This window comes from Chionomys nivalis, chromosome 7 (assembly GCF_950005125.1).
Source record: "Chionomys nivalis chromosome 7, mChiNiv1.1, whole genome shotgun sequence".
Classification (NCBI taxonomy): domain Eukaryota; kingdom Metazoa; phylum Chordata; class Mammalia; order Rodentia; family Cricetidae; genus Chionomys; species Chionomys nivalis.
Genome location: NC_080092.1, coordinates 67,253,893 through 67,279,608, shown reverse-complemented (window position 1 = coordinate 67,279,608; position 25,716 = coordinate 67,253,893). Strand labels below are relative to the sequence as shown.

Sequence of the window (25,716 nt, the reverse complement as noted above, 5' to 3'; positions counted from 1 at the left end):
GACTCTGTCAATCAAAACAATAACCTCAAGAACCAAAGTAGTAAATGTTACTGGTATGTACTTACATGATAGAGTGTTCACATAGCATAGGCCAAAAATTAACGGATGAAAGAAAGGAGGAGAAAGGAAAGGTGTTTGCTATCTCAAAGGTAAGAACAGTTGAGTAGAGACAGTTGAAATACAGTATTAGAGGCCAGGTGTGGTGGTCTTGCTTTTTAAACTCCAAATTTGGGAAGCAGAAGAAGGCAAATCTCTGTGAGTTTAGGCCAGCCTGGTCTATATACTGAGTTCCAGAGGTCCATAGAAAGATCCTGTCTCAAATCTTTAAAAGTTTAGCCTGGCATGGTGGTACACACTTTTAGCCCTGCGTCTCAATGCAGACACAGGTGCATCTCTGAGATCAAGGCTAGCTTGATCTACAGAGTGTGTTCCAGGACAGCTGTGGGGGGGGGGGGGGCAGAGAGACAGAAAGAGATAGAAGAAAAGAAGGAAGATACTGTGTTAAGTGAAAAATACTATGGTACTGAGGAGCCTATTGGATGATAATGTTCTTGATTGGAGGCCAAGAGAACAAGCTGAGAGCTAGAGTGCCTGAGTTCAGAGCTTTTTTGTAGGGGAAATGCTTTATTCTGTCTAAACATTTTTCTCTGCAAAATAAATGTAATAGATTCATATGGGGTTAGGTGTATTGGTAAGGCAAACTGCTTGGAAAAACCTAACTAGCCAGAACACTTGGTAAAAGTTGTCTCAGTATTCCTGGGGAAAATGAACTTTATTGGTACTCATTTGTAACTGTGTGTTGGAAATTCACTCCTCCATTCTAGACATTCTCTTAATTATGTACAGATAAGAGTTAACATAAGTTTAAAGATGAGTTTGACTGCCTAGAAATTTTTTTCTAAGATGTTTTTAATTAAGATTAAAGGGATAATTTATTAGTTTGTTTTGATTTTTCAAGACACGGTGTAGCTTTGGAACTTGTCCTGGAACTTGCCCTGTAGACCAGACTGTCCTTGAACTCACAGAGATTTGCCTTCCTCTGCCTCCCAAGTGGTGGGATTAAAAGCACAGACCACAACCACCTTGCTTTTTTTTTTTGGTTTTGGTTTTTTTTTTCTTCGAGACAGGGTTTCTCTGTAGCTTTGGAGCCTGTCCTGGAACTAGCTCTGTAGACCAGGCTGGCCTCAAACTCACAGAGATCCGCCTGCCTCTGCCTCCCGAGTGCTGGGATTAAAGGCGTGCGCCACCACCGCCCGGCTGTGGGAATGTTTAGAAAGGTATTTACTGTGAATCACTCCTTTGTCTGGGACAGAGTATTCCAAACAGCTGCACCGGCGTGCTTTCACATCTCCACATGGCCACAAGCCTTAGGCTTTCTTAAAATAAAATACAAATAATGAATTATTTTTTGAGACAAGATCTTATTTTTTTAACTCAAATGCTACAGTTACAGGCATATGGCACCAGCAGCTAACAATGACTTTTTAAATGTAAAAAAAAAAAACCATCAATAAATGTTATTATGGATTTAACATAATATTCACTGACTATATGAGCACTTCTAGATCATTGTGTTTGGGGTAAGAATTTACTTACAAATCTTCAATAATTTTGTTTTTGTTTTTCGAGACAGGGTTTCTCTGTAGCTTTGGAGCCTGTCCTGGAACTCACTCTGAAGACCAGGCTGGTCTCGAACTCACAGAGATCCACCTGCCTCTTCCTCCCGACTGCTGGGATTAAAGGCGTGTGCCACCACCGCCTGGCTATCTTCAATAATGTTAAGACTTACCTTCATTCCTTCCCATAGAAAAGAGCCACCAAATGAGCAGAAGTCTACTGAAAGGAATTAAATTTCTACAGATCCATGGGTTTATCCATTTATTGTTTGTTAAAAACTGTGTTAGTGTGCGGCTTAGTTTGCTGTGATCTTATAGAATGTGTTGTTGGTTGGTTTTGCTCTTACTCTTTTGGCTTTTGCAGGGCCTACCACCCAGCTCCCAAATAAATCACACACACAGGGTTTCTCTGTGGTTTTGGAGCCTGTCCTGGAACTAGCTCTTGTAGACCAGGCTGGTCTCGAACTCACAGAGATCCGCCTGCCTCTGCCTCCCAAGTGCTGGGATTAAAGGCGTGCGCCACCACCGCCCGGCCACAGGCTTATTCTTAGTTAGGGATGCCCAGCCTGAGCTCAGCTTGTTTCTTGTCATCTTTTTCCTTTTCTTACCTCTGTATATCTTACTCCATGGCTGGCTGAGTGTCTGGCCCCTAGTGTCCTCCTTTCCTTGTTCCTCACTGCTGCATCTTTCTCTTTCTATATATCCTCTCTGCCTGCCAGCCCCGCTCATCCGTGCTCCTGCCTCGTTATTGGCCATTCAGGTCTTTATTAAACTCATTAAGTGTGGCAAAGTGACATAGCTTCACAGAGTTAATCAAATGCATCATAAACAAAAGTCACACACCTTAAAATAGTATTCCCCAACAAGAATGACAGTCTACTATGAATGAGACCCAGTTTAGGGACTCATGTTAGAATTCCTACCCAGTTGTGCTGGAGAGGGGGCTCAGCAGTTAAGAACACTGACTGCTCTTCCAGAGGTCCTGAGTTCAATTCCCAGCACCCACATTGTGGCTCACAACCATCATTTTTTTTTTTTTTTTTTTTTTTTTTTTTGGTTTTTCGAGACAGGGTTTCTGTGGCTTTGGAGCCTGTCTTGGAACTAGCTCTGTAGACCAGGCTGGTCTCGAACTCACAGAGATCCGCCTGCCTCTGCCTCCCAAGTGCTGGGATTAAAGGCGTGCGCCACCACCGCCCGGCCGGCTCACAACCATCTTAATAGTACCTGAGGGGGCTGGAGAGATGGCTCAGCGGTTAAGAGCAGTGACTGTTCTTCCGGAGGACCTGAGTTCAATTCCCAGCAACCACATGGTGGCTCACAACCATCTGTAATGAGATCTGGAGCCCTCTGGCCTGCAGGCATCCATGGAGGCAGAATGTTGTATACATAATAAATAAATAAAATCTTTGAAAAAAAAAAAATAGTACCTGACACCCTCTTTTGGTGTCAGAGTGCTCATATGTTGTCTTGCATTGACCAGGGAACGTTCTGTGTGTCACATGGTAAGTACTGATTAAAGCAGAGTACCACATACCAAACACATACCAAATTAAAGTTTTCCTTGAATTACGTATGAAAGTTTTGTTTTGTTTTTCTCTCCCTCCCTCCCCCCCCACCCAGATTCCAAATCCCCTGTTTGACCTGGCTGGAATAACATGCGGACACTTCCTTGTACCGTTTTGGACCTTCTTTGGTGCAACCCTGATTGGAAAAGCAATCATTAAAATGCATATCCAGGTAATTATAGCTGAGTCAATGCTTAATGATCTTGATGGAACCAAGGCACTTTTAGTTCCTGCTTCTATCAGTTAGTTGCTTTCTTAGATAATAGAGCTCGTAATTATAGAAATATGTGAATTTCCTTGTTTTTTCTTCTTCCTCTTCCTCCTCCTCTTTCTCCTTTTTCCTTTTTGCTTTATTTTTTTGTTCCATGAAACTATCTAAAACCTATCAAAAGTAGTATTCTCATGTGAGAAAATGCATCATTTTCCTCTACACAGTCAAAAAGCTGTAGTTTCCTTCCTGACCACCACATGAAAGGGTGCCGCGCCATCTTTCATTGATTCTTATTTTCTGTCACATACTCTATGTGGCACTTCCTCTCGGCACCAATACCCTTTACCGAAAACCAGACAGAGGTTAGTGTGGGGAAGGGAGGGGTAACTGAGGAGATGAGGAAATGCTGCCTGTGTGGTTAGGGAAGTGAGACTCTGCTAGCCCCCAAAGCCACTCTTAGCTTCATCTTTAAGATACACAAATCAAAAAAGACTAAAGCCGGGCGGTGGTGGCGCACGCCTTTAATCCCAGCACTCGGGAGGCAGAGGCAGGCGGATCTCTGTAAGTTCGAGGCCAGCCTGGTCTACAAGAGCTAGTTCCAAGACAGGCTCTAAAGCCACAGAGAAACCCTGTCTCGAAAAACCAGAAAAAAGAAAAAAAAAAAAAAAAAGACTAAGAACCTAATTGAGAGAAAAATGATTATGTCTTGGACTGTGATTTCTCTCATCTAAAGGTAATTCTCACTGATAAAAATTAACCTGTAAAGAATGTGTTTTTAATCAGTGTGGTTTACAACAAATAAGAATTTACTAAAAGAAAGTTAGGAACAGTGGAATGATGTCTCTGAAAATAAAAATTTATCCTCATTGATTCTTCCTAACACTTCCATGGCTCTGGTTCTTAAAAGGGAGGATGAGGGGCTGGGGAGATGATTCAGCAGTTAAGAGCACTGACTGCTCTTCCAGGGGACCCTGGTTCATTTTACAGTACCCACATGGCTACTAACTATGTATAGCTCTAATCTCAGGAGATCTGACATTTTCTGGCCTCAGTGGACACTGAATGCACGTAGTTCACATACATGCATGCAGGTAAAACTCCCATAAACAAATAAATAAAATTTTTAAAAGGAGGGAGGAGTGCCAGGCGTATTTGTTCATGCCTTTAACACCTGCACTCCGTCAGCTCGGGACCAGCCTGGTCTATATATCTAGTTCCAAGCCAGCCAGAGATAGCTAGACCCTGTCTCAAAAAGGGGTAGGGATACTGATGACAGTGACATGCCTTTGAGGTTTATTGAGTCTATCTTCTGCTGTCCAAATGATCACTCAACTATCAAGGATATCTTTTTCCTACTTCGAGGCATTTATTTCTTCCCACTTGTAGTAAATGTTTAGATCAGTGTCATGTGCGGTGGCACACACTTTTTATCCCAGCACTCAGGAGGCAGAGGCAGTCGGATCCTCTGAGTCTGAGGCCAACTTGGTCTAGAGTGAGTTCCAGGATTCAGGCTACAGGGGTTATAAACCCTCCCAAAAAATGTTTAGTTCAGTGAACACAGTTTTTTTTTAATACTGCAGTGCTACTTAATGTGCTTAAAATATAATCACTATATGAAAAATGTAAGAATAAAATAGTTTAATGAGCCGGGCGGTGGTGGCGCACGCCTTTAATCCCAGCACTCGGGAGGCAGAGGCAGGTGGATCTCTGGGAGTTCGAGGCCAGCCTGGTCTACAAGAGCTAGTTCCAGGACAGGCTCCAAAGCTACAGAGAAACCCTGTCTCGAAAAACCAAAAAAAAAAAAAAAAATAGTTTAATGAATAGTAGTATTTTGTAACATTTCTCAAGATGGTTTTTCTCTCCTTTTTTGTGTGGGGGATAAAGAATGCTAACATAGCTTTTTGAGTTGTAAGTACAGAAGTGCCAGTCATTTCAGTTCTTACTTTTAACAGTTTGAGTTGTAGTCTCTTTTGTTTTGTGTTTGAATGCTTTACTTGCATTATATATATGTATACATATATAGATCATAGATAGATAGATAGATAGATAGATAGATAGATAGATAGATAGATAGATAGATAGATAGATAGATCATATGTGTATATGCCTGGTGCACAATGAGGCTGAAAGAGGCTGTCCTGTGAAACCAAACTCCAGGCCTCTTCATGACCAACAACAAGAGCTCTTAACTACTGAGTCATCTCTCCAGCCCCATAATTTGTAAATTTGTATCTGTCTTATTTTACTCTTCTATAGTAAAGTAACTTTCTTTATACTATCATAAATTTTTATTGCGTGTTTCTTTTTTATTAGTTCTTTAAAAATTTTGTGCTTTTTAATTTTTAATTCATCATGTCAATTTGTACTGCCCATGTACTCATCAATATATGGCCTTTCCTTTCCTTTGAGCATGGTAGACCTACCAGGGGCCACACCCGTAAAGAAAATTATTGTAAAGTTTTAATGCTGAGCACTTGTCTATCGATATATATATGCACAGCTTTTCTTCTAAGATATACTAGCCAGTTCTTTTTTTTTTTTTTTTTTTTTTTTTTTTTGGTTTTTCGAGACAGGGTTTCTCTGTGGCTTTGGAGCCTGTCCTGGAACTAGCTCTGTAGACCAGGCTGGCCTCGAACTCACAGAGATCTGCTTGCCTCTGCCTCCCAAGTGCTGGGATTAAAGGCGTGCACCACCACCGCCCAGCCAAACCAGTTCATATTTTTTAATGTTGTACCTCATACTTTAATGGAAATTAAATTCCTCATACTCAGTGGAATTTTGAGAAGGAAATGCTCTGAGTACAATCGTCATACTTAGAGTGGCTAATAAGTAATACATGTCTATGAGAATGCCGACAGCTAGAACTTGAACCCAGGTCAAGCTGCGTGTCCTTTCCAGTGTTCTTTCTTTTGCCTTGTCTTAACAAAGTTACAGATATGATTAAGCAAAATGAATGGTTTACTGCCTGCTGTTTATCAGACCAATGGCAGGTATGAGGTAGTTTTGCAGGTCTCACAGAGAACAAGCTTACGTTTAGAACAAAAAGGCTTGCCTTAAGACCTGGGATTCAAAACAAGCTCTGGAAGTTGAAGTTTGTTCTCTGTCTACTATGTAGAGACAAAAGAAAGAAAATCCATTTATGTTTCTGAAAGGCAAGAATCTGGTTCCTTTACTACTAACTGTGGGTATGTTTACTGTGTTCCATTGTACATAGTAACATGCTTATAAAGGCATGTCACTTGATGTGCTCCAGATGTAGCTTAGGAGAACAAGCCTTTCTCATTGCTTGAGTAGTCAGTATTAATGAGTAATATAAACATTCTGACCAGTTCCAAAGTCCAGGAAAACGCCCCCACACAAACTTCTGTGCTGTACTAAAACATATCTTCTCATTTGCTTTTCTTTCATCCCCTTTTTTTCTCAGCTGAACATTAGACAGCCTTTCAATAAGTTATTTTTATGAATGTCTTTCTGTCTGTTAATTTTCCTAAAAAGGGTTCTCATCAGCACATCCATTGTGTTGGGTTAGAATCTTCCTGTTTGTTAGGGAGATGCAGCTTCTCCGCCTAGAGCAGGATCTTTACAGACATCATCTTACTACCAAATGATGAAAATTAACATGATTATCTGTGTTCAGCTAACTTACTTACCATGAATGACTGTTGTTTGTTTGTGTTTGTTTTTTTGTTTGTATTTTGCCTGTCTGTATCCCCAAGAAAGGGGATCTACATTTGTGGATTCTGGGCCCCAGAAAGGTTTCTTCCTTGTATCCCTGAGGTGTTTTGTTGGTTTTCTGAGACAGGGTTTCTCTGTGTATCACTGGCTGGCCTGGAGGCCTGGAACTCAGAGATCCACCTGCCTCTGCCTGGTAGAGTGCTGGGATTAAAGGCCTGCACCACCGTGATCTGGCTTTTGCTGAGGGTTTCTAACACTGAGTAGCCTCTGGCGTGTAGTAGGCACACACTAACAATCTGACAACTGGTCAGTTTAACCCTTTGGCCATTAAGGGCACTTAGCACATTTCCTCCTTTGTCTGCTCTAGCACCACTAACTTCTTCTGTTCACTTCCTTTATCCCTCATAGTCCTTTCCTTTGTTTCTTGTATGCACAAGAGCAGGAAAGATGGTCTGTGCCTTGTGTTTACCAGCTAAAATCCCCACTCAGACCTCCAGCCTTGAAAACTGAGACATGTGTTCTTAGATGGCGGGCACGTTTTATGTCCTACCAGCACAGTGAATTTTTTTTTTTTTTTTTTTTTTTTTTTTGGTTTTTCGAGACAGGGTTTCTCTGTGGCTTTGGAGCCTGTCCTGGAACTAGCTCTGTAGACCAGGCTGGTCTCGAACTCCCAGAGATCCGCCTGCCTCTGCCTCCCGAGTGCTGGGATTAAAGGCGTGCGCCACCATCGCCCGGCCAGCACAGTGAATTTTTAAGCTGTTGCATATAAAAAGGAAATTTTGTTTTGTTTCTCAAGCAATGAAGTTGTGCAATTATTGGGCACTGGCTGATTTTGCATTGTTAGGCAATGATGGTAGGGAAAGCTTATGGTGTTGAAATCACTGAAAGTCACACCATTATTTCTGTTGATGAGTGAAAGCCTTAGCGCTCCAAACAGCAGGCTCCTGGTGTAGACACCTATGCTACTGCTTTCCCTCTAAACTTACTCCATAGTTGTCTCGTTAGGACACCACCATATCTCATCTCTCTCTCTCTCATTTATTATGTATAGTGTTCTCCCTGCATGTATAGACATACAGGGCCAGAAGAGGTTTCATAACCATCATTACAGGTGGTTCTGAACCACCATGTGGTTCCTGGGAATTGAACTCAGGGCCTCTGGAAGAACAGCCAGTGCTCTTAACCGCTGAGCCATCTTTCCAGTCCCCCTCCCCTTCCACCAATTCTATAATCTTGATGTGTTACTCTTCTTTCTGATTGCTCTGCCTTACCTGCTACTTGCATCACTTTTATAGTGAAAGATTAACAAAAAAAGGAAGCGTGTTGTTATGTGTTTTATTCTCACCCCTCCCCTTTGGTCACACTGTCTAGAGTAATAATTTAACAGCAACAGAGCACTGAAGAGTTTGTTATCAGGAATTTGGAGAAACTCCAGGAATCCAGCTTTATGCATATTTAGTTAGAGAATTATTGTGCAGCCTTAAAAGCTAAAGTTAAACAGAGGCTGTTGAATCCTAATCAGTCATACACTTAAATGTGACCTTTCCTTTCCCTGTCATTCCATGTTACATTGTTGGCTTCTTTTCCCTTTTTCTTTTCTTTTAACTACTCGTGGCATTTGAGAGAAAGACAGTGAAAGAGAGAGAAAGTTTGTGTTTCTGTAATTACCACCTTTCTACCGTTTGTAGAAAAATCAGGAAAGTTCTTCAAGATTTTGAAGAAGTGTTCTCAGCTTTGTGTTTCCTAAAAACCCTTAATATTGCTTAATGTTACCAATACTAAGTACTTTATGCTCACATGTGTTGAATCAAGCTGAGAATATTTGCTACCTTCTAGCCATAAAAATATTTTGGTAAAGTCGGGCGGTGGTGGCGCACGCCTTTAATCCCAGCACTCGGGAGGCAGAGGCAGGTGGATCTCTGTGAGTTCGAGACCAGCCTGGTCTACAAGAGCTAGTTCCAGGACAGGCTCCAAAGCCACAGAGAAACCCTGTCTCGAAAACGAAAAAAAAAAAAAAAAGAAAAATCGGAAAAAAAATATTTTGGTAAGCCGGGCAATGGTGGCGCACGCCTTTAATCCCAGCACTCGGGAGGCAGAGGCAGGCGGATCTCTGTGAGTTCAAGACCAGCCTGGTCTACAGAGCTAGGTCCAGGACTGGCTCCAAAGCCACAGAGAAACCCTGTCTCGGAAAAAAAAAATAATTTGGTATTGTTGCTTTAATGTCAAGTATCGATATCTTTAAAAGAGTACTTCATACCCACCAGACTAGAATCTTGGAAAGTCACTAGGAACTTTTAGCCCTAAACCTGGAAGGCCGGGCTTGTTCCAGGTTCTGGGCACTTTGATCTGGTTGCTATAAAACCTTCCTAAAACTATAGACAGTCTTTCTAAAATCTAAAGTAGACTTAGGCCAGTCTCCTACTGTTAGTCCTTGGTGGGAGCTGTATGGCAGCCTGTGGCTTCTCCTCTGTACTGGATTCTAAGATGCTCCACTATTTCCTCCCAGGCTCAGTTTTCATGACGCACAATTCCTCTGAGACACACTCCTGTATCCTAGTAAAAGACTGCAGCTGTGCTTAAGGAAGAGCATATTTAAAATACCAAGGACCACTTGAATTAAATGGTCTCTTATTTTAAAAGAAGTATTAAAATTGCTGTTAGGAGGCGGTAATCACTTCTTTGTTTCTTTTTAGACAAATTACACTTTAGAATTTACAGGTAGTTCTTTTAAATAACTATTTAACTGCTGTTTTCTTTACAGAAAATCTTTGTTATAATAACTTTCAGCAAGCACATTGTGGAGCAGATGGTGGCTTTCATTGGGTGAGTAATTCCTTAAAGACTAATATTAATATTGTGGTTTAATGTTAATATTGTGTGTAGAAGAGAAAAGCAGGATAAAAAAAGTTTAAAATGACTGTTTTTGAGAAACAAAAAGTGTTTGCCCTGTTGTTATTTATTGAAAAGACATTCTTGCCCAACTGAAGGGAAGAATGAAGTTCACTTTTTCCACTTCTTTGAAAGCTAAATATGTATCAGTTCACATAAATCTTTTTTTTTTTTTTTTTGGTTTTTCGAGACAGGGTTTCTCTATGGTTTTGGAACCTGTCCTGGAACTAGCTCTTGTAGACCAGGCTGGTCTCAAACTCACAGAGATCCGCCTGCCTCTGCCTCCCAAATGCTGGGATTAAAGGCGTGCGCCACCACCACCTGGCCAGTTCACATAAATCTTGATTTTAAAGAGCTTTGGGGTTAAAGTCTGTGGCCTCTCTTTGTAGAAAAGGCATGCATGTGTCATTACATTTCATTGGGGCTTTAGGCCAACTACACAGTTGCATGTTAAGTTGAATATAAATCATGAAGTTTTAGTGTTTCACTGAAGGGGGTGCAGTGGCATGTTAAAATATTCTCAAAATTTATGAAGTAGGAAGCTGTTATTTTACTAGTGAAAAATTAGGCTAATTAAAGTGCTAAATTCCAGCCGGGCGGTGGTGGTGCACGCCTTTAATCCCAGCACTCGGGAGGCAGAGGCAGGCGGATCTCTGTGAGTTTGAGACCAGCCTGGTCTACAAGAGCTAGTTCCAGGACAGGTTCCAAAACCATAGAGAAACCCTGTCTCGAAAAACCAAAAAAAAAAAAAAAAAAGATTTATGTGAACTGATACATATTTAGCTTTCAAAGAAGTGGAAAAAGTGAACTTCATTCTTCCCTTCAGTTGGGCAAGAATGTCTTTTCAATAAATAACAACAGGGCAAACACTTTTTGTTTCTCAAAAACAGGTGGGCCTGCTGGTTCAGGCCTGTCATCCCAGCCCTGGGGGAGGCTAAATTAGGTTCCAGAGTTTGAGGCCATCCTGAGGTCTTGAGACAGTTCTGAAAGAGCAGACACATTGTAAGCTGTCATACATGCCAACACATTGTAGAATGATAACATTGTAAGCTGTCATGCATGCCAACACATTGTAGAATGGTAACATTGTAAGCTGTCATACATGCCAACACGTTGTAGAATGATAACATTGTAAGCTGTCACACGTGCCTGCACATTGTAGAATAACATTGTAAGCTGTCACACGAGCCTGCACATTGTAGAATAATAACATTGTAAGCTGTCACATGTGCCTGCACATTGTAGAATGATAACATTGTAAGCTGTCACATGAGCCTGCACATTGTAGAATGATAGTGCGTGTGGCGCCCACTCTCTTGATTTCTCCTTTCCTCGGTCGTAGTTTCAGCTGCTTTACCCCCCCTTACCACCGTCATGTTTTTACAGCCTTTGGAATTTCTAGAAGCTTGTATTACAGAGCTCTCGTCTCATCTACTGAAACTGTTCCTGTCCTTCCCCATCTGTTAAAATGTACCACTGTTAGTAACTTTCTAAAATTTTTTTTTTTTTTTTTTGGTTTTTTGAGACAGGGTTTCTCTGTGGTTTTGGAGTCTGTCCTGGAACTAGCTCTTGTAGACCAGGCTGGTCTCGAACTCACAGAGATCCGCCTGTCTCTGCCTCCCGAGTGCTGGGATTAAAGGTGTGCGCCACCACCGCCCGGCAACTTTCTAAAATTTTTAGTCTGGGGATGTTACCAACAGTATCCTCAATCCTCTACTCGTTTTTGCATAACACCTTCACTTGTTTTCCTTTTGTTCTTAAAACCAGAGTTCCTTAAAAAGGTGTATAGAGCTCTGAGTGTCTGTCTCCTGCTCGGTGTCACAGATGCTTGCAGTTCCCACCATTCATCTGCCTTGGGGAGAAGCCCCAACCTTGCACTCGTGATGTTTCAGGCCAAATAATTCTTTGCTATGAGGGACTGTCCCATGCATTGTTAAGACATCTAACAATGTTGCTGGGCAGTGGTGGCGCACGCCTTTAATCCCAGACAGAGGCAGGCTGATCTCTGTGAGTTCAAGGCCAGCCTGGTCTGCAAGAGTTAGTTCCAGGACAGGCACCAAAGCTACAGAGAAACCGTGTCTCGAAAAAAACCAAAAACAAAACAAAACAAAAAGACATCTAACAGTGCCTTGTCCTCTACACATTGTGTACTCTTAGCAGCTCCCAGTCTGACAAGTCATTCCAGGGGCTAAAAATATTGCTCAGCAAAATACCATTTGAGCAGCATGTTGAAGCCCTAGGTTCAATCACAAATAACAATTATCATCTTATAGGCATGGATTGCTCAATTGTAAGTATAGGTCTCACATGTATAATGTCCCACGTATGCTCCCCAGCACCACAAAAAGTGCATGTGTTTTCCACACTGGTGCGAAATGTTGTGTGTAGGGTAACCCCATCCATCATCCACAGTTAAATGCTCATTAGATTTGAGCTTTTATCCTCAGAAAACCTTGTGATTTGGTCAAGTATTTCTGAGCTAGGAACCTCTCTGCACAGCAACATATAGTACATACACTTACAGTTTTGTTTTTATGTTTATGAATATATGATTACTTGTCTTGTTGCACTCCACCCCCTTTTTTTTCTGGGAGTCTTATGTAGCCCAGACTGACCTCAAACATTCTTATGTAGTTGAGGCTGGTCTTAAACTTGTGATCCTCTGCCTCCATCTCCTGAATGCTGGAATTAAAAATGTTCCCCACAAGGCTCAGTTTTATGTGGCTCTGAGGAGCAAATGTAAGACTTTATTTGTGTTGGACACTCTACCAACAAGCTACCTCCCTAACCCTGACTGCATCTTTTTTCTACCAACCCATAGAGATCCCCTGTTCTGCCACCCAAGTGATGGGATGAAAGGCAAATGCCCCCGTGTCTAGCTCTGTAAGCTTCCTAATACCAGAGAGCATGCTTTCTTGTTCATTGGCCTGAGCACCTGACCCCTTGACTGACACATAGCAGGTACTCAGGAAATGAGCACATGCTATCCAAATAGAAAAGTCAACAGGTCATTTGTGTACCCCTTGCTTTTTTACTTGTTTCCTCAGATTTTGGAGTGTCTAAGAAATTCTGCCATTTCTCTACAGTATATAGAAGTTGAAGTGCCTTTGGACAACTTAGTTAAAGTGTAATATATTTTGTTTTTTCAAGTCCCCAACTCCTTTCTTTTAAACTACACTAGTCTGGTCCCTCAAAAAAATCACAGTGAGCGGCTAGACAGATGGCTCTGGTTTAGAGTACTTTTAGAGAACCCAAGTTTGGTTTTCAGCACCCACAATGATGGCTCATAACCACCTGCAACTCCAGCTCAACGATCTCATTCCCCTGGCCTCAATGGGCAACTTAACTAGTGCACATACCTGCATGCAGACATATACATATACATTATCAAAATTATATATAAGTCATGCAGCAGGGGCAGGCCATATATGTGAGTCTACAGTGAGTTCCAGGACAGCCAAGGCTACACAGGGAAACCCTGTCTTGAAAAAACCAAAGATTGTTTTCTCTAAAAGATAGAAAATCTGGGAATGTATCTTAAGTGTTTGCCTAGCTTGCACAAAGCCCTGGATTCGGTCCCAACGCCACATGAAACAGGTGTGGTATCAGCTGCCTTATATCCCAGGGCTCAGGAGGTTGCATTGGGGGGTGGGGGTGGGGCTGGAAATTCAAGGTCATCTTCAATTAAGCAGAGATTGAGGCCAGACTGGCTACAAGAAACTGTCCTTTTTTAAAAAAGATGATTTTCATTCTAATACATTCAAGAGTTACTAGATTCGTGTTTTTATTGAATCAGATAGGTAGTCTTAATTTTCTTTTTTTTTTTTTTTTTTTTTTTTTTTTTTTGGTTTTTCGAGACAGGGTTTCTCTGTGGCTTTGGAGCCTGTCCTGGAACTAGCTCTTGTAGACCAGGCTGGTCTCAAGCTCACAGAGATTCACCTGCCTCTGCCTCCCAAGTGCTGGGATTAAAGGCGTGCGCCACCACCGCCCGACTTAATTTTCTAAACTGTTTTCAGACATGATAGAATTTCCTGATATCTTTATCTTTTTCCAAGAAATAGCTGCAAGGATTGTCTCAGCTTCTGGATTAGCTGTTAAGTCATATAAGTGTGGGGCAGGATTGATGGCTCGGTGGTCAAGTAAACAAACAAATTTTAAATATCTTTAAATAATGTAAGTTAGATTTGACTTCATTACCAGATGCCAAAAAAAAAATACTTTTTGTCAGTGATAAATTTATAATCACAATCTCTAATCAAACATGACAATATTTGATTTCCTACGTTTTGGAATACGAAATTGTTTTTGTTTTGTTTTTTTCTCTTGAGACAAGGTCTCTACATAGCCCGAGCCATCCTCAAACTCACAGAGATCATCCTGCCTCTGCTAGGATTAAAGGCCTGTACAGCCATGCCTGGCTGAAATAGGAAATGTTTTTAAACACCTGTCCAAGTGGTGGTGGTGGCGCACGCCTTTAATCCCAGTACTCGGGAGGCAGAGGCAGGCGAATCTCTGAGTTGGAGACAAGGCTGGTCTATAGAGTGAGTTCAAGGGCAGTCAGGACAGACACCCCCAAAAAATGTTGTGTGTTAGCACTGCTCTAAAAGAATGAAGGCATGGGTTCATGTAGCTCAGGTTTGTCTGGTACTGGCTATGTAGCTCATAATGTTCTTGAATACCTTCTTTCTGTCTTTTCCTTCCTTCCTCACCCCTACTCCTGTCTGGTTTTTGTTTTTGTTTGGTTTTTAGTTTTTCGAGAGAGGTTTCTCTGTGTTGTTCTGGAACTCCCTCTGTAGACTAGACTGCCCTCAAACTAAAAGATCCGCCTGCCCCTGCCTCTTGAGTGCTGGTATTGAAGGAGTGTACCACCACTGGCTGACTTGAACTGCTATTCCTAATAATATAAGTATGGAGTAACCTAGCTAAGTATGATACCCTAATTTAAATAATGCCTATCCTCCAATTGTAATTAACAGATTTATTTCTAGGACAATTCTAGAAATTAGTTGTCAGTATCACTAGGTTTAAGGGGAAAAGTCCTTATTATCAGCTTCTAAATCAATAGGTTGATCTGGCTATACATGTAAATAATCAGATGTACTGGATCACTTACATATTCTGAGAGGTTAGGATGCAAAGAACAGCCTTCTAATTTAAGGTGTGTTTAGCAGATATATTAAGGTGTATTTAGCGGGATAGAGACAGAATTCTATTGTTTTTTTTTTTTTAAAAAATATTTATTTATTTATTATGTATACAATATTTGTGTGTATGTCTGCAGGCCAGAAGAGGGCACCAGACCTCATTACAGATGGTTGTGAGCCACCATGTGGTTGCCGGGAATTGAACTCAGGACCTTTGGAAGAGCAGGCAATGCTCTTAACCACTGAGCCATTCTCTCCAGCCCCTCTATTGTTGTTTTTAAAAGTTTTCTTGTATGTTGTTTTGCACTCTTTGAAGAAAGTCAGAAGAAAGCATCAAAGCACCAGGAAACTTGAGAACTTGAAAGGCATTATTCTATTTCTTGTGGCCTGAATATTATTATGATGACATAAAACTGCTTTTCTTTAATTGTAGACTTTCTCCATTGTGAGACCTTCACATATTTCTTGAAGTACAGAACCAAATGATAAAAATTGTAATTATAAAATGACATGTTCCAGAATTCTCACCAAATAGAGGCTAAGAATTCCCAGAAAATAACATTAAGTCTATGACTCGCAACAAGCCATATGCAGAACATTGGCTTGCTGTCAGCTTGCCAGGGTCTTATTGGAAGACAAAGTCCCCAGTTTTACCACACAAGAGAAGTTTCCATAACTCAGTCATTGAACTCGAGGGCTGGGGGATGGGGTTGGCTGGAACAGGGACTTTTTACCAGATACAGAATGTTCCATGCTCTTCTTTGCTGTCTCCTATTTTTGAGTTAACTTGGTGTTTGACCTCAGAGTCAGGCTTGCCTGTGGCAAGAGAGATCTTTTGAACCAGTTAGTAATTAAGTGCTGAAATCGGAATGTTGTTTCTGTTCCTCCCTCTATGGAAAGCAGTTAGAATGAGCTCTGTCAGTCTAGACCATGGGAGGAAAAACACAACCTTTTCTTTTTGTTGTTTCTGTTTGAGGTTGGTGTTGTTGTTTGATGTTTTGTTGTTGAGAGAGGGTCTCCCTGTGTGGCCTTGGCTGGCCTGTAACTCACTTTGTGTGAACCAGGCTGACCTTGAACTCACTAGAATTCTGCCTGGGATTAAGGCCCCTGGCCACCTTGCCTGACTATCTTTTCAATCTAAAATGTAAACTAGTTCATGTCTCTGATTCTTTTTGACATTTATAATTATGAAATAATTTTCTTAAAAGGCTATTGAAGTCTGGACCATAAGCATTCATTTCTGGGAAAGGATAAACAAAGTTTAGGCCCAGCTTCGGGGATCCAGTTCTACACACTGCTTTTAAAGTGACCTTCCTCTGGTGACAAGAGCAGCCCTTCTCCTGTCTGAGGTAGTCTAGAGAAACCCTCCAGCATTTCTGTCATAGACACTGGGGTGTGTCATAATTAGACTGTCAATGAGAAACAGCTACCAGCATTTCAGTGGAGTAGTACAGCTGAAAACCAGTTATGTTAGATGGTGTCAAGTTTACAGGGTTAGAGGGAATTCCTGACACATTTTAATTACCCTATAAATACTTCTTAGGTACATACAGGGCTGGAGAGATGGCTCAGCGACTAACAGCACTTGCTGTTTGTTCAGTAGACCCGGGTTCTTAGGCACCTGTGCATACATACATGCACCCTTCTTAGGCACCTGTGCATACATACATGCACCCTTCTTAGGCACCTGTGCATACATACATGCACCCTTCTTAGGCACCTGTGCATACACACATGCGCCCTTCTTAGGCACCTGTGCATACATACATGCACCCTTCTTAGGCACCTGTGCATACATACATGCGCCCTTCTTAGGCACCTGTGCATACATATATGCACTCAGGCACACACACATACACATTAAAAAAAAAAACTTCAAGAAAAAAGAAAGTACAATTTGCAACTGAGTATGGTGGTATACACGTGAGGGAGAAAGGAGAAAATTAAAAGGAGGCTGGAAAAAAATGATAAAAATATAAAAACTAGCTAGGTGTGATACTGAATACACGCCTTCAGTCCCTACACTCTGGAGACAGGCAGGTGGATCTGAGTTCGAGGCCAGCCTGGTTTCCATAACAAGTTCTAGTCAGAGCAACATAAAGAGAAAATATCAGTAGAAATAGGTCAGAATTCTTGCCTGATAGCTCACCCCTGTAATCTTAGCACTTAGAAAGCTGAGACAGGAGGATTACCATGATTTCCAGGTCAGTCTGACCTACAGAATATTACTCTGTCTCCAGTAAAAACAACCTGATGCATTGGTTAGCCTCTCTGCTTTGAAAACTGGAATGAAGGTGTCTTTCTAAGATGAGCTGAGGCGCACAATAGAAGGCAGTGGAGGGCCAGTCTCAATCAGCTGTTTGAATAGGACCAGAAGGATTGTTTTTTCCCATCACAGCAGACCACTCCTTCCACTCCTCCTTCATTCACTGGCAGAGTCCCGTTTGCCCTCCATGCTCGGGTCTGCGTTCTACTGGAGAGAGTAGCAGCTAATGTTCTGGTTCTTACAGGAAACAACCCCAAATGTTCAAAAGCAAAACCCTGTGTGCTAGAAACTCACTGAGGCAGTAGCAACCATCCTCCTGAAGTTTCTGAATGAAGCAGAGCGGTCTGTCTTCCAACAAGCCTGGAAGAAAGGGTGGTTTCATGTGTATAAATAATACCACCAAGCCGGGCGGTGGTGGCGCACGCCTTTAATCCCAGCACTAGGGAGGCAGAGGCAGGCGGATCTCTGTGAGTTCGAGGCCAGCCTGGTCTACAAGAGCTAGTTCCAGGACAGGCTCCAAAACCACAGAGAAACCCTGTCTCGAAAAACCGAAAAAAAAAAAATAATAATAATAATACCACCAGGTACACAGTGAGCTAAGTTGAATACAAAAGAAGTTTTAACTGTTACAGAGGGGCACACATGCAAATGCAATTCAAGATGTTTTAATCCCAAACCCTGAGGTTGAATCACAGCAAATTTTAGAAGGTACCAGAGACTATCAGTCCAAACAAGCCATATAAGAAGCCCTGCATTTTTCAGTGTAGTATGTAATTCTCACTCTGGATTTATTTTATGTTGGAGTACTCTTCCAAAATCCTGGTGTCACCAATTTCCCCATACAATATCAGCTTCATAGATTATATTCTGTGTTCAATTAGGTTGTAACGATAGTAACCCTTTCATTCCAGATACTCAGAATTACTAGACCTTCTTTTTACTAGGTTAAAATGCTTATCTTTCTCTGGGCAGTAGCATCACATGCCTTTAATCCCAGCACTCAGGAGATAGATATCTGTGAGTTCCAGGACAACCTGGGCTACACAGAGAAACCCTGCCTCAGAACACCAAACCGACAGTGCTGGTTTCCAGTCAGTGCCGTCCACTCTTGCTCTTGCATTGTTAGGTCATAGCTGAGGTCTTCTGATTTCTCCCTCTAATCTCTGAGGGCAGGACAGCTGTAAATATTAGTGCAGGCCTAGGAGATGGCCTTTGGCTTCTTCACAAGGCTTCTTGATAAATTCTCCCACTCTTTGTAAGGAGTCCACCTTCATAGGAGGATGTCGGGTAATCTGTCATTGTTGAATAAGGCCAGGAGTCTGAGGTCGGTTCTGAGTCACTATGAATAGAGCTCTAGTATTGGTTGGTCCCCAGGGAAACTGGTGGTTAAATACTGTGAGAATCTTTATCAGACAGGAAATGACAACTCATTAAAATACTAACCGTTAAGCCTGTTTAGATCACTCACTGTCTGGGGAGGGTGAGAAGGAAAATTTAACCCTACAGTGTTTGACTAGAGTGTACCTGTTTCTAAAAACAGAATTATTTACAAGTCTCTTACCAAGAAAGAGACTTAGCTCCTCGTTATGTAGAAGACAGGTCTGCATATGATGGAAGCAGAGTGGAAAGGGCCTCTTATTCTTATTCATCCCATTGTCCCCTTAAATGTCCGCTTCATTCTGTCCACCACCATCACCCCTGCAGAAGAAGAAACGGAAGATAGTTTTCTACTTAGGGCTGTGTTCCTATGCTTCTGGACTGCACCCGGCTGTCTTGTAAATAATAGAATTCTCCAGGAAATCCAGGTGGATGCCCCTAACCCCAGCACTTAAGGAGCCCAGGCAGGAGAATGTATATTCAAGGCCCACCTGGACTAAATTTTGAGACGCTGTCTCAAAAAACAACCAAACAAAAAGTGCAAGGAAGAATTCTCTGAAGCCAGAGGATAAATTTCATTTACTAATTGAATCCAGAAAATTCTTAAGACAAAAGCTTTCTGTTCAAACACAGGTTTGGCTGTTCAGATTCCTAAAAAGCTCTTCATAGCTGTCCATTAGAAAGACAAGATAGCTGGACGGTAGTGGTATACGGCTTTAATCCCAGCACTTGGGAGGCAGAGGCAGGCAGATCTCTGTGAGTTCGAGGCCAGCCTAGTCTACAAGAGCTAGTTCCAGGACAGGCTCCAAAAGCTACAGAGAAACCCTGTCTCGAAGAAACAGAACAACAACAACAACAACAACAAAAAGACAAAATAATGTTGGACACGACAGTACACACCTGTAATCTCAGCACTCTAGAGGCAGGGTCAGGCGGGTCTCTGTGAGTTCCAGCAAGACAGCCTATATAGAGGGAAGGAGAAGAGAGGCAATTGATTTTTTTTTTTTTTTTTTGGTTTTTTGAGACAGGGTTTCTCTGTGGTTTTGGAGCCTGTCCTGGAACTAGCTCTTGTAGACCAGGCTGGTCTCGAACTCACAGAGATCCACCTGTCTCTGCCTCCCGAGTGCTGGGATTAAAGGCGTGCGCCACCACCGCCCGGCCCGAGGCAATTGATTTTGTAAGAATAGCTTGCTCTCCTCCTGGACATTCCGTCTGCTAACTAAGCCTTAAAATGTATTTTAGAAGCGTGTGGTGGTGGCGCACGCCTTTAATCCCAGTATTCCGGGAGGCAGAGGCAGGCGGATCTCTGTGAGTTCGAGGCCAGCCTGATCTACAGAGTTGAGTTCCAGGACAGCCAGAGATACCCAGAGAAACCTTGTCTTAAAAAGCCAAAGAGAGAGGGAGAGAGAGACAGAGAGACAGAGACAGAGAGAGAGGGAGAGAGAGAGGGAGAGAGAGAGGGAGAGAGATGGATTTTAGAAGGCAGATGTGGCCTATTCTACTGATCTTAGCACTTCGGATGTGATAGGCAGGAGGACCAGGAATTCACGAGCATTCCTAGCTATGCTCCAAGCCAATCCGGGCTACATGCAACCTTGTCTCAAGCCAGTAAGACGGCTCAGTGTGTAAGAGCACTTGATGCCAAACATGATGACCCAAATTGTGTCCCTAAGACCCATTTGTGAATTTTCAACGACCCCCATGTTCAGACCTTGAGATGATTACTGTCTGGAACTCAGCAGAGGGCTGCTAGATAACTTAGCCTCAGAGTGGTGCACAGAGAAATCACCTTATACCCATAATTTCCTATTTCGGACCCATGTCAGTATGTTTTTTACAGTAAGATATAACTTATATGCTGAGATCCTGGGGGAAGTTCATTCATGTCCCCTGGAGTAGTCAGAGGAATTTCTACTGCTTAACAAAATAGTACATTTTTGTTGATTTGGTTTTTGGGTTTTTTTTGTTTTATTTTTGTTTGTTTGTTTGTTTGTTTGTTTGTTTGTTTGTTTGTTTGTCTTGGTGGGGACAGGTTGAGACAGACAAGGTCTCTCTTTGTAGCTCTGACTGTCCTGGAGCACGCTATGTAGAGTAGGCTGACCTCTGTCTCCCAAGTGCTGAGATTAAAGGCTTATGCCACCATGCCCAGCATTTGTTGGTTTAATTTAATTCATATATGTTATCTTCTGAGTGTGTGTGTGTGTGTGTGTGTGTACGACAATTTATAGGAGTCAGTGTTCTTTCCACCTTGGACCAAGCATGGGCTGTCAGGCATGTGGACAAGCACCTAACCCACTGAGCATCCTGGATGGCCTTATTTGACAAGCTTTCACCGTGTACTCTAGCCTGATCTGGAACTTGCTATCCTCCTGCCTCAGTTTGCCCAGTGCAGGTTTTATAGGCATGTTCTCCCATTTTCAGCAAAACAGTATTTTTTTCAGCTCATATTTCTATTAAGTACAGTGCCCCCATGTCACAACAATACACTAGCAAAAAGCACATTTGACTAGGAAAGTCCAAACAGAGTCGTGAGTGTAAGGAAAGGCTCAGTTTCATAGCAGGGTCTAGCTTGGTTGCTCTCCCCATGATGGAGAAGTAACTCAAAGGTACTTAAGTGTGGTTTTATATGTGGTGAACCAACTTGAAACAAAGTTTAGATGAATGCCCATGAATAATAATAATAATAACTGATGGATTCTAGTGTACTTGGAAAAGGTATAGGACCTGTATTAAGCAACAAATGACAATTTGCGCATTATGGAATAGTCATCCCACCACTCTTCCCCAACCTCTGCCAGCTCTGGGGCTTCCTCAGGACTGACCGTTCCTGGCATATCTGAGAACAGAAGGTAATGCAAGCCTTTATGAGGAGATAGAAGAGAGTTCAGAATGCATGGTCTTGTTAGAGACGTGAATAGAGTTAAATGTGCTCTAAAACTTATTTTTAAAAATAAAAGTTTACTTACAAACTGGTCAGGACTCTTTTCTTCCCCTCATGTTATTTTGAGTGTATTTATTATTTGTGTTTGTTGTTTGGTTTGAGATGGGGTCTCACACTATTATCCAGGCTGTGGCTGCTGTGGCCTCAAACTTGAGCATTTCTCCCGCCTCATCCTCTTAGGTGCTGCAATTATAGGTGTCAGACACTACATACAGCTGGTTTCTCTTCTTCTTTCTTCTTTTTTTTATAACAGTAATTACTGTTTGCCAAGAAGTTTGACTTCTGTCTGTGCTAACATATACTTAGGTCCAAAACCATGGGAAACAGTCAACTTAAATCAAGTTTGAGTTCTGAGCTTTAGAGTTTCTTGGGGGTTTTCTTTTAAGAGTTTATCATTGGTTTTTGTTGTTTAGTTTTGTTGGTTCTTTTTTTATTTCTTCCCCCTTGTTCTAAAAGTCAGTAACAAGAAACAGAATATCAAATCCTACCATTCACCAAAAAAAAAAAAAAAAATTAATTGGGGGGGTGGGTTATTTATTTATTTTCAGGGCAGGATTTCTCTGTGTAACCCTGACTACACTGGGACTCATTTTGTAGACCAGGCTGACCTCCATCTCGAAAGTTCCCTCTGCCTCCCAAGTCATCCACCCACAGAATTTTTTATCCATGGTTTTTGGGTTTTTTTCGCTGTAGTTTTAGAGCCTGTTTTGGAACTAACTCTTGTAGGCCAGGCTGGCCTCGAACTCATAGAGATCCGCCTGCCTCTGCCACCCAAGTGCTGGGATTAAAGGTGTGCGCCACCACCACCCAGCAGTAAATAGCTATTTATAAAGCTAGTTAAAGTTAAGTACTAAAGCATAGTTCTGCTTGTATTTGCTCTTCTTCAACTTTGTATTCCTCTGTATCACCAAACTAGTTCTTTGAACTCTTTGAACTCCACCACCTAATGGCAGGTGGAGGACTTCACCCACGCCTGAGGGCTGACATAAAGAGTTCTTAGCTGTGTGCACAAGGGGGCCCTGAACTTAATGCTTTCGGCATGACAACTATAAATCGACACTGAACTGTAATGTGTGATCACACACACTCATATGCGCGTGCATGCACGCACACCTGCAAGCACACTATTCCTAGCGTGTCAGAATAGACTCTTGCTTCTAGTCTCCTGCTCACACATAACTTGAGGAATGAATTTATGGACTGTTATAGTTTGTTTTAAATGTGTGTTAAGAGTGACAGCTGTGGCTAAGGATGTAGCTCAGTTGGTAGGGTGTTTTTCTAGCATCATGAAGCTAGGAATCCAATTCCAGCCTTGAATAAATAGGGTGTAGTGGTGCAGGCCTGTAATCCCAGCACTCTGGAGGTAGAGTGAAGTCTAGGTTGAATAATAAGTTCTAGCCTATCCTGAGCTGCTTGAGTCCTGGTCTGAAAAGGTGGGGAGGTGGGGGAAGTGGGCCGTGGAAAGATGGCTTAGTGGTAAAAGTACTTGTTGCAATGGTTTTTTGTCTTTCTTTCAAAAACTCTGGGACAAGAATACTTTGTGATGCTGGGCATGGTGGCGCACACCTTTACTCCCAGCACTTGGGAAGCAGGGGGAGGAGCTCTGAGTTCCAGGACAATACAGAGAAACCCTGTCTCCTGTGAGATGGCTTTGCAGGTTGAGATGCCTAACAACCTGAGTTAGAATGATAGGACCCACGCAGGAGGAAGAAGGAAAGAACCAAGAGTTGTCCTCTGTTGGACATGGTAGAACGTATCTGTTTAATCCCCCGCACTCAGAAAACAGAAGCAGGCAGGTCTCTGTGAGTTTCAGGCCATCCAGGGCTCCTAATGAAACTTTATCTTAACAAAAGAGGGAGAAAGGACTGGTGGTGAGATTGCTCAGAAGTTAGGAGCCCTGTTGGGAGTGTAGAGGGTTCAGTTCCCACCACCCACATGCTGACTCACAGTTCCAGGGGATCCAGAGCCCTTTTCTGGCCTCCTGTGGCACCACACACACATACAAATATATACGTGCAGGTAAAAGCTCATTTAAGCTGGGCGGTGGTGGCACACACCTTTACTCACAGCACTCAGGAGGCAGAGGCAGGCAAATCTCTGTGAGTTCGAGACCAGCCTGGTCTACAAGGTGAGTTCCAGGACAGGCTCCAAAAACAAACAAAAAAAAAAAGGGGGGGGGCGAGAATGCTCTGTCTCAGCCAGTCAGTGGTAGCACAGCATGTCATTGATCCCCCTACTCAGAGGCAGAGACAGCTGTGAGTTCGAGACCAGCATGGTCTACAAGAGCTAGTTCCAGGACAGAGAAACCCTGTCTCAAAAAAAAACAGGAAGGAAAAGGAAAGGAAAGGAAAGGAAAGGAAAGGAAAGGAAAGGAAAGGAAAGGAAAGGAAAGGAAGGGAAAGGAAAGGAAGGGAAAGGAAGGGAAGGGAGGGGAAAGGAGGGGAAAGGGGAAGGAAGGAAAGTAAGGCAGCTGCCTGAACTGACCCATGAAGAGGAGTGAGTCTCCCAGCTCTTGTGCACCTGTTTCATTCAAAGTCAGTGTATCTGTCCACAGATTTTCTTTTCTTTTTCTGTGTTTTTTTTTTTTTCTTTTTTTGAAACAAGGCTGTCCTGGAACTCACTCTGTAGACTGGGTTGGCCTCAAACTCACAGAGATCCTCCTGCCTCTGCGTCCTGAGTGCTGGGAATACATGAGTGGGAAAATTCGCCCAGCTGCACTTTGTTTTGAGGTGTTTATTTTGGTTTGGCTATCCCTTCTCTATATCATGGACACAAAGCAGAGACTCGTTTAAGTGTTCCGTGATTAATAGGTAATTAAATGAAAGGAAAGAAATGGAATATCCAGCAGCTGGGAAGTTGTTACTGTTAAAAAAAAAAAAAAGAAAAAAGAAAGAAAGAAAGAAAGAAAGAAAGAAAGAAAAGAAAGAAAAAAAGAAAAGTCTTCTTTTGTTCTTCTGCTCTTGTAAACAGCAACTTAATTGTTCCAGTAAAAGAGAGTTCATTGGAGTCAGTACTCCTCTCAGTAGCACTGGGCACTGCACACGTGCGCCTTCCGTACTCTCGCTGGCCCTAGAGAAAATATAGGCTTGTTTGCCTGTTAGCAAATAAGACAGATGAGAAAGTAAAGGGTACAGGAAATAAGGATGTTTACTTTTTCAAAACTGCCCCCACAGTCCCATTTTAAAAAGCCTGTTAGCTATCAAAAGAAAAAAGAGACCTGGTAGCCTGGGAGCTTCAGTTGCCAGACCGGTTTTACAGCCCTGACTCCATGGACTCTGGGGAGCTTGCTTGGTCCAGAGCCTTATCAGAGAGAGCTATCCAGACATCTTGGAACAGGCTGTTTAGTAATGTACAGAAGTTTCTGTGCAAACATCCATCATAAGCCATGAAATGATTCAAGGTCTGTACTTCCTTCTTTGTTCCTTTGTTAATCACTGACTTCTGGGGAGGGGGAGGTGCCTTCCGAATGTGCTAATGCATTCTTTTTGGATAAGGATGACGCAGGGATTGTCCTAATAAGGACTTAGATTGAGAAAGCACCTCCCACCCCCACACACACACTCACTACACCCCCACCCCCCCTGAGAAGATGGGACAGTCAGAGGGAGGGAGGGCAGTTTCTTTTTTAACTAGAGATGACACAAGCATAAGTCATTTCCTTATTAATCGGTTTAAACCAGTTCTTACAGGAACTAGTGCTGATAAATGTGGGACTTCTCAGAAGTCATTCATTTTACTCTTTGTACCACACCAGTGTGCAGTCTCCGCTGCGCTCACTCGCGGTGGCTCTGGGCTCGCATTCCTAGTTTCCCCCAGATATGTTAATGTTGTTTGAAGTTGTTTGAAGGAGGATTTTTATCCACTAGCCACGCTTCAGGGGATTGTTTCTCTCTGCTTGTCATAGTTTGTTCTTTTTATGCAGTCCCTGCTTTTTTTTTTTTTTTTTTTTTAAGGCTGGGGGGGTGGTGAATGGATTTTCTTTAACATTTCTCTTGCTTTTCTTCCCAAATGTGTCTTTGCTTGTGCTTTGGT

The 25,716-nt window shown here is 42.3% G+C and overlaps 1 protein-coding gene across 1 annotated transcript in view; it reads left to right on the top strand.

Moving 5' to 3' along the window:
* The window catches only part of Vmp1 (vacuole membrane protein 1), a 101,051-nt gene that overhangs the window by 73,218 nt on the left and 2,117 nt on the right, over positions 1-25,716 (top strand). The window contains exons 9-10 of the mRNA XM_057775544.1: positions 3,237-3,353; positions 9,829-9,890. Coding sequence (XP_057631527.1) covers positions 3,237-3,353; positions 9,829-9,890 — 179 coding nt within the window. The remainder of the gene's footprint in view (positions 1-3,236; positions 3,354-9,828; positions 9,891-25,716) is intronic.